This window comes from Mastigoproctus giganteus, chromosome 10 (genome assembly GCF_048544385.1).
Source record: "Mastigoproctus giganteus isolate SK-2022 chromosome 10, ASM4854438v1, whole genome shotgun sequence".
Lineage (NCBI taxonomy): Eukaryota > Metazoa > Arthropoda > Arachnida > Uropygi > Thelyphonidae > Mastigoproctus > Mastigoproctus giganteus.
Window position 1 is genome coordinate 176,685,357 of NC_143584.1, and position 14,430 is coordinate 176,699,786.

At 38.4% G+C, this 14,430-nt stretch overlaps 1 protein-coding gene across 1 annotated transcript in view; it reads left to right on the forward strand.

Annotated features, from left to right (window-relative positions):
- Positions 1-14,430, forward strand: part of LOC150079552 (calcitonin gene-related peptide type 1 receptor-like) — a 120,273-nt gene that overhangs the window by 85,210 nt on the left and 20,633 nt on the right. Inside the window, exon 5 of the mRNA XM_090383105.1 lies at positions 1,851-1,973. Within this exon, the coding sequence (XP_090239231.1) occupies positions 1,851-1,973 (123 nt within the window). The remainder of the gene's footprint in view (positions 1-1,850; positions 1,974-14,430) is intronic.

The following is a 14,430-nucleotide window of genomic DNA, read 5'->3' on the forward strand; positions in this document are numbered from 1 at the left end:
TATTCTTATGTTAATTAGAGACCAAGAATTCTTTTAAAATACAGTGTTTATTTAGTTGAAGTTTCAGGAAAAAATGTTTCCTTGGCATCATTACTGCCTAGATTTTATCCAGAATGAACACAATCAAATATTATTACAGAAAATTGGTATTTCCACATTTTTTATCATGACCTCGGGATATATGAGGTATTTAAGGAGAAAAAGTGAACTAATTTAAATGAATATGATACTTGAACAAATAGAGACATCGCCGGAAGTTTAGCGATACATCTCAGGGTTGCATTTAAATGATTTCAGTAAACAAAATTGTCTACTATCATTGCATTTTATTAATAAGAAATAAATTGTGTTTTTGCACCATCGTATGCAAATACTTTTATTAACTGCATACAAAATTGGCGTGATACTTCATACGTTCAGAGCCTTCAGCCAAAATGCTAATTTATCCCTTATACAAGAAAAACAAGTTTATGAAAAGGAGAGCTGTAATTTATTATTGGACAACAAAAAGGTTGTTTTTAGTTGCACAATTTTTGTGCAATTATTTCTTATTGAGATGACCAATTTGAGTAAGTCTACGGTTATCTGTGCTTGACTGGTGCCCTACTCTTATTATACAGAGCAGAAGCGTCTTGAAAGCGTTTTATAGGGCAAACACATCTTGAAAACAAAAGTACCAGTGTAAACAAAACTGCCTAGGAGTTGTGTCACACGCATCGTGATGAAAGGACAATAGAAATCGCCCAGCTCCTCGAATACTTGCTTTTTTGTCTCCGAGATGAACATAGACTACCAAACTCTGTCAACTAATAAAGGGGAAGAAAATTATAGCACACAATTTTTGTTTGTTGCTTGCTTATCAACAATTTTAGTTGGTTAAATCCACGGTTTTTCACCTAAACTCATTCGGCTGTTCAGAAATAGATGAAATTTATAGGCTGTGGAGTAGGACCTATTTTATTTTCATTTTCAGAGAGAGAGAGAGAGCCCAACAATATCCGACCAGTTGTTAGCATCCCGCAGACTGCAGGAAGTTCTTTAGGACAGGCAAGTAGAATTTAACCATTTCAAGTTAGTGAAGCCAGCGGATTACAACAATCCGAAGTCCATTACCGAGAAAACTCCTAACAGAGTTTTTAGAAGATATGTCCTTAGGTTAGCATTCTCCATTATCTCCTACTTCCGCCATATAAAAGATCATGGAAGAGAACGTCTAGCCAATTAAGAGGAATTCTCCGATGCTTCTTACAACCTTTTTACTTTTCTCCTCTCTCTTTCTCTCTGTCTACCCTCGTCTCATGGACATTGAACTAAACGATTTCTAAATCCACATAGGACAAAAGTATTTTATCCTTACTGGTGTTTTCTGATTCTGTTTATTTTATTTAGTGCAATGGACTCTTTCTTTCTGCATTATTTCTTTATATTTGTCCCCAATTTTCTAATTACTTCAAAGCATTATTCTTTGTCTCTTTTCGTAATTTAATTTTTAAATTTATTTCAAGGCGCTCACCGAATTTAAAGATATTAATAATTAATTCATGACTTACGGTAATGTGAATGTATGAAGTCTTAAAGGTTCGATCCGCTTTACTTTTCAACATTGAATCAATGTTTTTGTTTTCAAGTTAGTTATTCGGCTTGTTTATACTTTATTGAATATGGGCTGATGAACTTTAAGCATAAAAATGGAATTAAAATTGATATCTTTTGAGAAAAGTTGCGCACTTTTCCTAGTCATCTTATGAATTTAAAATTTTTAATTCTAATTCCTATATTTCTATTTTTTTTAACGTGACTTGAAGCATTTAACTACAAATATAATGTCTACACTTACTGTTTAACTATAGATGATTTTTGTCCCCGAACTTGGGATGGATGGCAGTGTTGGCCAGATACTGCAGCTGGAAGCGTAGCCAGACAGGTGTGTCCAGCACATGTATATTTTAAAAGTGATCCTCCTGCCTGTCCAAGTGAGTATTTAAATCATTCCTCTTATTAACTCCAATGTCATTTTATTACTTAAAAGTACATTTTATTCGTAAAACGAATTGAAACGAATTGAAAACGAATTGTAAAACTAATTGAAATTGAAACGAATTTCCTTTCAATATATCAAAATGAAACAAAATTGAAATGAAATGCATATTTTATTTTATTCCACTCTTACTGAAAATGATAAATTGAAAACATTGTAGCTTAAACCTATAGCTCACTCACAGAACACAAGAGTGGCTACGTATTAGTGTGAAATGGTTTCTTCAGAGTTGGAGTTTTCAACATTGCTTAACGCTTATAAGACCACCAGAATATCATTCCACGAGGTTGTATACTTGTATTATAAACTACATTTTTAGCCATGTTAAAGCCAATATCTCCTTACCAATAGCTTTTGCAGCAACTAAATATAAGTCTCCTACCTCGGCCTGAAAGATATCCATTGATCCATTCGCCACGTCTAGGTCGAAAAGCAATTTACGCTGCCAATTTAGGGGTGAACCACGGTCGATACCATATTCACCTGCATTGCCTTTCCCATCAATTGTTATTTTCATTAGTACATCCTGCTATATACACACTTAAAAGGAAACTCGATATTTTTGGTATAATTTAAAAACAAAAAACTTATTCAAAAACAATAAGGCTTGAGGCTATTGATCAAATAGTCAGAAATTTTTATCAATTTTAGCTGTTTAGCTTAATAAAGCTAGATAGATAGATAAATTTTCAGGATAGATAAATACACCGATGAGCCAAAACATTATGACCACCTACCTAATATGATGTTGGTCCTCCACGTGCAGCCAAAACAGCCGGCGAGGAATAGACGCTACAAGATTTCTAAATGTGTCTTGTGGTATCTGGTACCAACACGTAACCAGCAGATTCTAAATGCCTAAATGGGACTGGCAAGAAATTTTGATGTAGTTAAATTTGGACGCGTAGGGCTGAAAGCGCTGTAAAAGTCAACAGTAAAGGGGATGGAGAGGCTGAAGACTGGAGGGAAGAAAAGGAAGGGGCCGATAGAGGGGATGGTCCCGCGTTTGCAGTGGAGCAAGTCCGTGCCCCAACAGAGGGAAGTGATTTGGGAAAGGGGAGGAGTGGGGGCAAAGCTCCCTATCCCCACGGGAAGGGTAAGAATGCACCGTTCAAGAGAGAAACAGTGTACGATGAGTCATACGACCACCTTGGATGTCCTTTAGTCCAGGTGCCCAACAAGGCGAGATGAGGTTCTTCTGGTCTTCTGTGGTGTCTCTGACCGAGTTGAGTCACAGTTACTGTTACAGTGGACGACACTGATATGTCCTACCGCCAGTCTTTATTGGTGTGTTTTCCTTGTCTGTGGCAAGAAAGTCTCTTCCATGTTTTGGTCCAGTCATATCGTAGCAGTTTGCTGTTGCTTAGACGGTTAACCTTAACACACCCGGCTGCCTCTCAGTTTGGAAATCCATTTCTGTTGTCATTCGCTTAGGAGGTCAAGAGGAAGACCAACTGTCTGATCTTTATCAATGGGTTTCTTTTCAAAGTAGAATACTAATTTCATCCCTGTTTTGGACCATGTAGGTTGTATAAGATTCGTTGTCACTAAGGTGGCCCAACCAGATCCTCGTTGCCTCACAGGTTGGGGATCCATTCCAGTGATCCAGTGAGGTGTGTAGTTTTTCCTGGTCAGTTCCTGATCCTGTGAGAAATATCCGGTGTATATTTCGAGCATTATTTCTGTTGTTCCTTAGAGAGGGGTTTCTCTGAATTTAGTCAGGTCTTAGTTGTGTTTCCGTTACATTGGGTCACTGAGGGATGGCTGTTATCTCGTGATTGATTGTCCTATTCGTATATTTGTGAATTTTTGGGATACCTCCACTCAAGGGTAAGGTCCGTTGTCTTGGGAACAGTTTTTGTGCCAAAAGTGTGAAGGCTTTGTGGGTCTCTTCCTCTTGCAGAACGATGTTCTCCTGGTTTCGAAGAAGCGAGTGAATCTTGGTGTATAGTTGACATCTGAGGTCCTCGTAATGGTTACACTCGTAGACCAGGTACTACCAGGTACTCCCCCTGTCCACAGGAGCACCGCGAAGTAGCTGAGATTCCGAAGTCATGTAGTCTCTTTCTAAATAAGTTATGTCCAGTCAATAGGTGGTTTGGTGGTTTGGAGTCGGTGGTTTGGAGTCGGGGCGAAAGCTAGGCCGGAGAGAGTGGATAAACTTGTTCGACTTCCGGTATAAACCTCTTAGTAATGGAGCCTTTGTTAGTGAGGTTCCAGCGATTTTTCCATAGTGATTTCACGTGTTGTACAATCCGTATGTTCTCCACGGTTTTGGAGTTTTCTGGGTCCGTGGTGAATCCTATGTGGGAGACTATTTTTCCTTTGAAATATTAGTACCGCAACCCCCAGCGCGCAATCTCCAAGTCCAGGGGAAGGCATCCCACCAGGACCTGGAATGCTTGGGTGCTCACAGTGCAGCAAGCTCTTGTCGTTATGAGTAATATCGTTTGGTGTGTTATCTTCAGTTTTTTCTTGTTGACGGCTGTGATAGTCTTTGTGTACCAGGCCGCAGCTGCATAGGCTAGTGCTGGAATAAATGCCTTAAAGAGGACGCCAAGGGCTCTCTTCTTCAAGTCCCAGTCTTTCTTAGTGATTCTGGCCAGTAGGGCGCATATCTTCTTATCTTTGTCTTCAGGTAGCTGAGATGTGGTGTGAAGCTAAGGTTTCTGTCAAGTATCACTCCGAAGTATTTTCTTTCTACTAACAACTATGTGGTTTTCCAGTTTATCTTAATCTGCGAAGGTCTTCTAGGGTAAAGATATCCTTTGAGAAGTTTTGAACTTGTTTTATCTGAGGAGATAGTAAGGATATTTGAGCTAGCCCATTTTTGCAGATCGCTAGTGGCCCGGTATGCTATGGTCTTCAGTTGTGCTCGGCTGTCAGCCTGCAGCATGAGAACCAGGTCATCCGCATACGCCTGGGTTTTAACATTTGGAATATCAATATTAAGGAACTCGTCAAGGACCAGGTTCCACATGAGTGGCGCCAGGACAGATCCCTGAGGGCAGTCCCTGTGGACCGGCCTAGAAACAGAGGCGTATGGAGTTGTAACAGTGATTCGCCTGTTTTCAAGGTAGGATTTGAGACATCGATATAAGTCTCCTGTGATATGAGCCTTCCGGACGGGCCAGAACAGCAGGCCACCAGAGAGAATCAAAGGCTCCTGCGAAGTCAACCGATATTAGGAGGAAGTATTTTGTGTTGCAGTTTTTAGCTGTTTCAATAATATTTTACAGAACCTCTAAGCAGAGCGCTCCTTCCTAAAGCCATATTGATTAGGCGACATGAGGTTGATTCTTGGAAGTGGTTCTCGATTTTCTAGTAGAGAAGGCGCTCGAAGAGCTTGATGAAGTTTGACAGCAAGGTGATTAGCCTATACGACCCTGGCATTCCCTGTGGTTTCGTCGGATTTTTTAAGATAAAATGTATTTGTGCCGTTTTCTACGAGGCTAGGAAGTGGTCCACCGAGAGACATCGGTTGAGGAGTTCCAATATTGTGTTCGGTATAGTTTCTACCGCCATCTTGAACATCTCGGGCTAAAAATGATCTATACCAGGGATCTTTCTATTTTTCATCCTCGCTGCCACTATGTTGCTCCATTGGTGAGAAAGGAGGCTCAACAGCTGTGGTTGTGTAGAGTTTTTGTCCTCACATAATTATCTTTGTTTCTGGGTTTGAGGCTCGGTTGCAGGAAGGAAGAAAGGATTTCCATGTTTTGGTTTAGGTTCCCTGAGCTATCTCGGTTGCCTTTACGACTTCCCTCTGGGGAGTTTGTCTGTGGTGACCCGATACACCACTCCCCAGGGGTCAGTATTTCCTTCTGTATTTACTAGGTTTTTCCATGAGGCTTTCTTCCTTTTCTTTATTTTAGCTGTGTAGTCATTTCTGACCTCACGGTACTGTTGACGTAGTACATCGACCTCTGCCTGTGGCCAGGATCTACGCTCCCTCTGAAATGCCTTGCGGGCACTATTTACCCTTTTCCGGAGATCTGTGAGCTCTGGCGCCCACCAAGGAACGGCTTTGAGGCAAGGTATCTTCTTCTTGATGGCTATATCTGGCGCTTCTGTGATTAGTTTTGTTCGGCACATGGATGACTGGACCACGTCCCAGCAGAACATCTTCCAAAGCATGACACCGCCGCCACCGGCTTGTTTTCGTCCCACAGTGCATCCAGGTGCAATCACTTCCTCAGGTAAACGACACAGACGTACCCGGCCGTCCACATAGTGCAATAGGAAACGTGATTCATCGGACCAGACGACCTTCTTCCAATCACTCAAGGTCCAGTTTCGATGCTCGCGTGCCCACTGTAGGCGCTGTCGTCGGTGAACCGTGGTTAGCATTGGCACTCGGAGCGGCCTGGAGCTACGCAGCCCTATATTCAGCAGGGTTCGAAGTATTGTGCGTTGCGACACATTACTCCCGTAACCAGCATTTCAATTTCCGGCTAGTTGCGCCACAGTCGCCTTTCTGTTGCCACGTACCATCCGGGAGAGCCTTCGCTCACCTTGAGCACCGATGAGCCGTGGTCGTCCAACACTTCACCGGCGGTTCGTGGGTTTCCTCTCTTCGGACCACTTTCGGTAGGTACTAACCACGTGAACATCCCACCAGCCGTGCCGTTTTGGGTATGATCTGACCCAGTCGTCTGACCATCACAATTTGGCCTTTGTCAAACTCGCTTAAGTTGGTGCCTTTTTCATCTGAAGAACAAGAGTAACACTGATTAACGGAGCTCAGTACCAGGTGTTTTTTATACCGTGTACCGACCCGCGCACGCGCTGTAGGTCACCTGCAGTTGCTTCGATTTGCATAACGACTCGCTGGTCATAATGTTTTGGCTGATCGGTGTATATCTATCCTGCAAAATTACTTTAAATAAAACTAAAACCGATAATTCAACAGTTAATTATTCAGACCTACTATTAATATTACACATACTGTTTGTACTGCACATGGAATAGAATTTTTTGATAAGAAAAATGATTTTAATTTTGTTATTATTACCACAAATTCGTTTACCGTATTTGCCGGACCATAAGACGTACCCAGATTTTTAAAAGCAAATTTTAGTAAAAAATATTTTGATTATTTTACTTGACGTCTTCAAAGAGGGAGTCATCTTCAGTACAATCAACATCATTGCTGATTCTAGAAGCCTTGAAAGACTTCTGGTTTTTGGAAGAAAGTCGGATTTTATGTATCTTTTTCTTGGGACTAAAGGACGAGTTCTTGAGACATACGTAAATTCTCACTTGCATTTGCTATGCAAGAACAATATACAGAAAGATTTAAAGAAAAATTCTTACTGCATGCACCTATTATACATTATGGCCGTATGACGCAGCGGAGTTTCAGCAACATTTTCCTGGAAGAAAAGTGCTTCTTATGATCAGGTAAACACGTTCATTAAATAGTATTATTAAGGCAATTAAACAGTAAAAGTGCTTCTTATGATCAGGTAAATACGTTCATTAACTAGTGTCTTAATAAGGCAATTAAACAGTAAATTAATCCATAACAGATTCTCCTTTAAGATTTATTTCCTGTTATTTTATTTTATGTTTATTTCTTCTGTTAATAAGAAAGACATCTGACACGAACAACTAAATTTAAAATAATTATTTTAAACCATATGGCGATTTGTCTAGATGATGGTGAAGTAAGTCTTTAATCCTGGGGATATTTATACAGGTTACATATGGAGGTTTCCCACCCACTTCCTCCCTCAGCTGTGTGTGTGTACGGGATGTAGCTGTGTGTTTTAAGGGCGGTTTGACCTGTTTAATGGCAGGTAAAAAACCCGAAACAAATCACCGCAAAATGCTGTCAGAAATTCCTCCAGTGTAAAGCGAAAATCTAACCCAGACCACGGGTACCACTCGACCAAGACTTTATGCTGAAACGGAGGATTTATTTCAACTACTCTGCAATTTTAACCTCAATAACATTTGATAGTTGTCAGTCTAAATTAGTTTATTTTATTTTGAAAAATCCATTTCTCAGATTTTTTTTCGGTTTTTATGTTCATACTAATAATTTAGTACAATTAATCATTTACGACCATGAACATGATCATTACCTTTAAATAGCAGTAACATGGACTAGAATCACGGTCACATCAAATGCTTATGCTACTGCACTCTGCACTAATCACTCAGTTATGGCTTTGTTTTTCAACAGGGTGAACCAAAAAGCCAGAGTACGTATGTAAAATCTTAAAAAAATTTAAAATTATATTTATAAAGCTATTTTTTGTTTGCTGAGGTTGAAGCAAAGTTTTATGCGTGTCAAGACTGCAATAACTTCTCAAGATGAATTCGTGCAGTAAAACTTTATTACAAATATTCACACAATTAGCCGAAGAGAATGGCTTAAGTTTTCTAACTCTCTTTCTCGCCCTCAAAATAGCCCCCACGTGGGTAGTACAGTCAGTATAGTCATTGTCTTCCCCACACCAGGAGGAAAGACCTGAGTTGGAATCCCGTTAATGACACGAGGAATTTTTATGATCTTTTTCACAACGGTGGCTGAGTTAGTCGGTCTCAGGTGAGGGCAGCATTGTTTTTCTCCTGGAAACTCGGGTTTTTCAAACAGCAAATTGCAAAACGACCACAGAACACATGCAAGCTCGCATTCACGACATGGAACGATGCATGCTGGACCACTACTGCAAAGAGAACTTACAATGCGGCTCTAAGAGGCTCTCATGGTAGAGGGAAAACAATGGGTAAAACTCGTGAAATCACTTCGGTCTAGTTATGGACATATTCAGAGTACGAAAGGCAAATAAACCTTGAACAAAACCTAGAATAATAACAATAAAATATAACCTTAATATCCGAGCTTCTGTAATAAAAGAAATTGTCATATAAGATTATCTGAGAACAACTTCATCCACCGATGTATATTATGTCCATAAATTGCGTGTTTTTTCTGGTCAGTTTGCTTGTTTTATAGACGAAACATCCAAGTTTCCAGGAGAAAAAAAAAACTTCGCAATTCTCGCCCGAGACAGACTAATTCAGCCACAGAATGAACAAAGCCTATACACGGGATTCGAACCCGGTCCTTTTTTCATTGATGCAGAAAGAAAAAATTATCATTGATTATAACCACTGCGCTGCAGTGAGGACGAACTTCTTTAATAAGCAGATGTTACGTAATAAATGAGAAATTCACTGTATTTAATGGTTAAGAAAGGGCACATTCGAATTGAAGGTATGGAATACCTTTTTTACTTTGATGAAGTCTGTAAGTTGGTACCACCCTATTGAGAAAGCAGAGAGTCTAAAATGGCACACATCAGGTTTATGAAATCTGACTTCTAAAACGATCGATTGTAAAAGGAACTGTCAGTCGAGCTACACATATGTAGAAGTTTTTAAAATTTGCGACCTTTTGACAGTATCGTTGTTGTCACAGCAGTTTCCATGTCAACGGGTAGTTTCGCTGATGGCAGTTTATAAGAGGCTAAATCAGGAGTGGAAATTTCACTTCAGTTAAATAAATGATTGATACTTTTCGCTTTTCTCTCTGAAACTCAATTGGCTGATAAATTGAGATAACATCAGTAAAAGACTATATTGTTAATTTTCAGTTGCCACGACAAGTAGGAAGACAAGAATTAGTACAAAGAATTACACAAGACTAATGCAACGAACCACCAGTTTTCCACAGAATAAAATCTTCTGTAAAATGTAGATAATTAGCAAAAGTTCTCTTTGGAGTGTGTGATGGGACAGCGTACTGATAAGAGACCCTTTAGAAAACGCAGAAAAGGCAACCGTCTTCTTCGCCTGTGTTTAATCTCTGTACTCAAGAAAACTCCACAGCTATGGTCTCAAATTGATTAAGTACTTAGCAGAAAATCCTTTATGATTAAATGAATGATTCTTCTCTGAGATTCTATTGACCAGTAAACTGAGATAACATCAGTAAAAGCTTATGTTGTTAATTTTTAATTGCCATGACGATGTAAAATAAATATTTTCGCTGACTCTAAATTCCTTTCAGCTTAACAGGCAGTATTCATGACACTATTGGAAACATTTTCATCTAATTGGCTGAAACATTTTAATTACTTAAAGTGTAATTATCTGACTGATCTTATTAAATAATTAAATGAAAAAAAAAAAACTATTCAGAAAACTAAACTGATCGCGTTACTACAAATTTACCGTCCACCTAATCAATACTAATTTTTTCCAGCTTTTTATTTGCATTTAGAAGGCAATTCAATTTTCTGTAGAATGAAGATTAAATTCTAACTAAAGTCCTGATTTGTAATTGAAAATCCCCTATTCTTACCAATTAACTTAGCTGAAAATTAAAAATACTCAGATGCTGTTTTTACAGCGTGTAAGATCAATATGTTTTGCATTCTTTTCTGGTTGTGTTTTTAAATAAACTCAACAATTTAGCGTTTTATTTCTCTTTTAAAATATCCTTTAGCTTGATCGGGAATCTGGATTCAAGATTCGCGCAATATTGTTCACATTAAAATCCCTCAAAGGAAAACGTTTACATCCTGGAAGGCAAATGTCAGCAGTTCTTTTAAGCTGCTTTATTCATCTAGGCTTTTATTTTTGGCATTTTTGAAGATACAGGTGAGGGGCGAGTGGTTGCTTATCTACATTTAATCTTAAACGACTGCATCAAAGGCATTTCGGACTGATGATTCTTGCACTTTTTTTTGGGCGTTAGGATTACTGCAGTAAAGGAGAGGTATCGTTTCGCATTAGGTAGCAGATCTGGAGAAAATCGTGTGTGTGGCAACATCTGGTATTCCGATACAGACTCCGATTTTGATCGATTGCCTGGCTCTGAGGCTCCGCTTCTCTGATGTGTTTTGTCAGAAATGAAGAGACAGATCACTTACGATATGACATTTCTTCTAGTATATCTAGCGATTATATTGTGAAGTATGATATTAATTTAAAGGAGTTTTTTTGAGAAATAATCTCCAAATGCATTTTTCAATTTAAGAGTTCTATCAATTTCTGGTTTATGACGTCGTAAGTCTTATACATTATGCAGAATTTTTATGCAATTCTTGGTGATTGGCACCTCAACTAAGTCCTCCTTACTCACTAAAAACTAAGAAAATGTTATTACATTTATTAAAAGTTTGTATCTTCAGTTCTTGTCACCTACGAGTTGCAAGACCCGCAAAAGCATGCATTAATATCCAATAGAGGTTTCAGCAGAACTCCTTATAAGCTACTTCAATTAATATTATTCTTTTCTCCAACCTTGGGGCAAACTTCTCGAAACCATCGGATGCATTTATTCATCATCTACAACCCCATACTCCTCGAAGATTCCTTTCTCACATGCTATCAGAAATTCTTCCACGGAAAATACCTTTTACTTGCCAACCCAAGAATCCTGTTTTTAGGATTTATAGGAATAATTCCTCTATCGCACCAAAAAAAAACTGTGGCAATGTTAAAATTTAATAGCAAAAGAATTAATGTGAAGTCAGGTTTTCGAAAAAAAAAGCACCATAGAATTAACTAGGAAATAGAATAGCATGCTGCATCTCTTCTCCGGGGATTGGACAGCGAAACAAACATCTGTTCTTCAATCAGAACTTAGAACTGTACTCAGTCCCTTGATAACAGACTTCAGATCTCCCATCATTAAGAATTTATTGTGTGCCGAATAATTCTCCCAAGCTTCCTTAGCATTACATATTTATAACAAGAACTCATGCATTATGAATGCTGTTAATAAGATTAAAAAAATCTGCTTGTCTATCAGTCTACCTTTTAAGAATGTTGTCTGTTGTCTTTTAAGAACGTTGTCTGGGGTTATCTCTGATTTTAGGAACATCTCCTAAACTCCTAAAGATAAAAAAATAAATAATGGAGTGTTGAAGATTACGACATTTGGCTGTTTTATATACATTCAGATGGCAATTTGGTGTAGGCCTAATTTTGAATGTATTGGTTTAGAATTGAAATATATGATATTGATAATTTTAAATCTTCCATAAATTTCAATCCGAAATCTATAAAAAAAAGTCTTAGAAAATGTACAATCCGTATTAACAAAAAACCGAACATGGAAGGTGGTGATAGATCAACCGAGTAAGATCATTGCTTGTTATAAGTTGGAACAAGTGTAAAATCAACACAACTCAATTTGAATTTATGCTCCCTCAAGTGCGTAATCTGAGCAAGAGGAAGAATCCTATCAGTACTGAGCTTGCTCAAATCATTCAAAGCCTTAAACAACTCAATCAATTCATCTCGCCGATGCCTGGTCTTCAGATGTTGAAATTTGCAGAACCTTTCTTGGTAAGACGCCCCTTTGTGTCCCCCCCACCAATCTCGTTGCCCTCTTCTGTACTCGTTCCTTCTGTAAGCAGCTTTTACATCCTTCCTAAAATGAGGCCTCCAGACCTGTATGCAGTACTCAAGGTGCAGCCTGACCACTGCCTTATAAAAGGGATTGTCTAGATTATCATTACTTCTTTACCCAGTAACTCCATTATTTTCCTTAGAAGAGGAGTTAAACGGGTCTGTAATTACTTTTGTCACCGTTTGATCCCCCCCTTTGTGAATTGGGGATACATTCCGCATCCTCACTCCGTGGGGTCCACCCCTGAAGCCAAGAATGCTTTCATAATTATGAATAAGGGTTTGCTTACTTCCTTCGCTGTCTCTCTTAATATAACTGGGTAGATCGCATCCACCCAAGTGCCTTTCTTATGTTTAACTTCAACAGTTCTCCTCCATTTTCTTCTGTTATTACAAAATCATTCATCTCCCTGTAAGAGTTTGATAAACTTTTGTCCTACACTTCTCTAGAGGATTCCTCATGTGTGAATGTAGATGCAAAATACTCATTCAGTTTGTCAGCTACCTGAGCAGGATCAACAGTCGAACCATCGATGTCAAGTGGACCAATCAGATTCATCCCCCTCCTTCTCAAAATTTATTAGTGGTGCCTACAGTTAACAACACAAAGAAAGTGGTGTAAATAAGTGTAAAAACTTCCAGGTATATTTTTATTTATTATATATGATTTGATGATTTGGTATGGTTATTAAAGAGCAGAAGGAACGTTCGAAAATAGTCATGCCATCTCACAAAAATCTATACCAGAGGCAATTTATTAACAGTCCTACTGAGAAAAAACGGTTTTCATGATTTCTTAATATATATTCATACTGCAAGACCACTTGATATGAGTGAGTTATGTCTTCATAATAAGTTTGTGATTGTCAGTGAATCGATAAAAACTTTATAATCTAATTTTAGTGCAAATGAAACCATTAATTAAAGCTACTATTGGAAACTCAATTATATTATTGCAATTAAGATTTCTATACTAGGAACATATCTTTTGACTCTCCTATCCGTTGAATTTTTGGAAGTTTGATTCTGCAGTTCAGCAAATGTCCCAAAACCATTTTTCCATCCACGATATATGATTATGAATAATATTATTAGGATTATGAATGACAACCAATACACGGTTTAGTAAGTAAAACTAAGAAAACAAGATAAACGAAAAAAAAAAGCAACTTATTATGATTTTTTTTTCGAAAATAATAATAAGAATTAAATATTATTATTACTGTATTTATTATTATATTTTTGAACAGTTAAGCCCAAACAATATAGAAATAATATGTTTATTTGTTCACCTTTTAATTTTTTACTTTTTTCCCCCTTTAGTATTATAATTGATTTATTTATTCCAAAAACTCTTGATATTTTACATCGCACAGGGATTGGCTAATTGCATTCCTCCCTGTAATTATGACACTAATCGCATGACAATCTTATTTCAACGAATCCGATTTCCTTCCCTTGATAAATGGAAAAGAAAGAAAGAAAAGGTAGAAATAATTTTTTTGAACTCTCTGCTATTCAGATCCAGAGAAATACACTGTGCTACCACTTTATTAGGTACACCTACCTAGTAGCGTGTTGAGCCTCCTTTAGCTTTCAAAACAGCCTGAATTCGTCTAGGAATGGATTGAACAAGATGCTGAAAACGTTGGCAGGATCGAGTACCATGCAGACATGTGTTACGCAGTTCCTTGAGATTCGACGGAGTTGTGGGCCTGCAGCGAACAGCCCTTTCCAGCTCATCCCAAAGATGTTCAATAGGATTGAGATCCACGGACTGAGCGGGCCACTGCAGCAAAGAAAAGTCATTGTCATGTTCCCGGAACCATTCCATAGTGATTCGGGCTTTGTGCACCGGCGCATTATCCTGCTGGAAGTAACCATCTGACTGAGAATAAACTGTCAACGTGAACGGATGCACTTGGTCAGCAACGATGTTTAGGTACGATGTGAATTGCATTCAGACGTGAATCTATGGATAACAATGGACCCAACGTGTGCCAAGAAAACATTCCCTA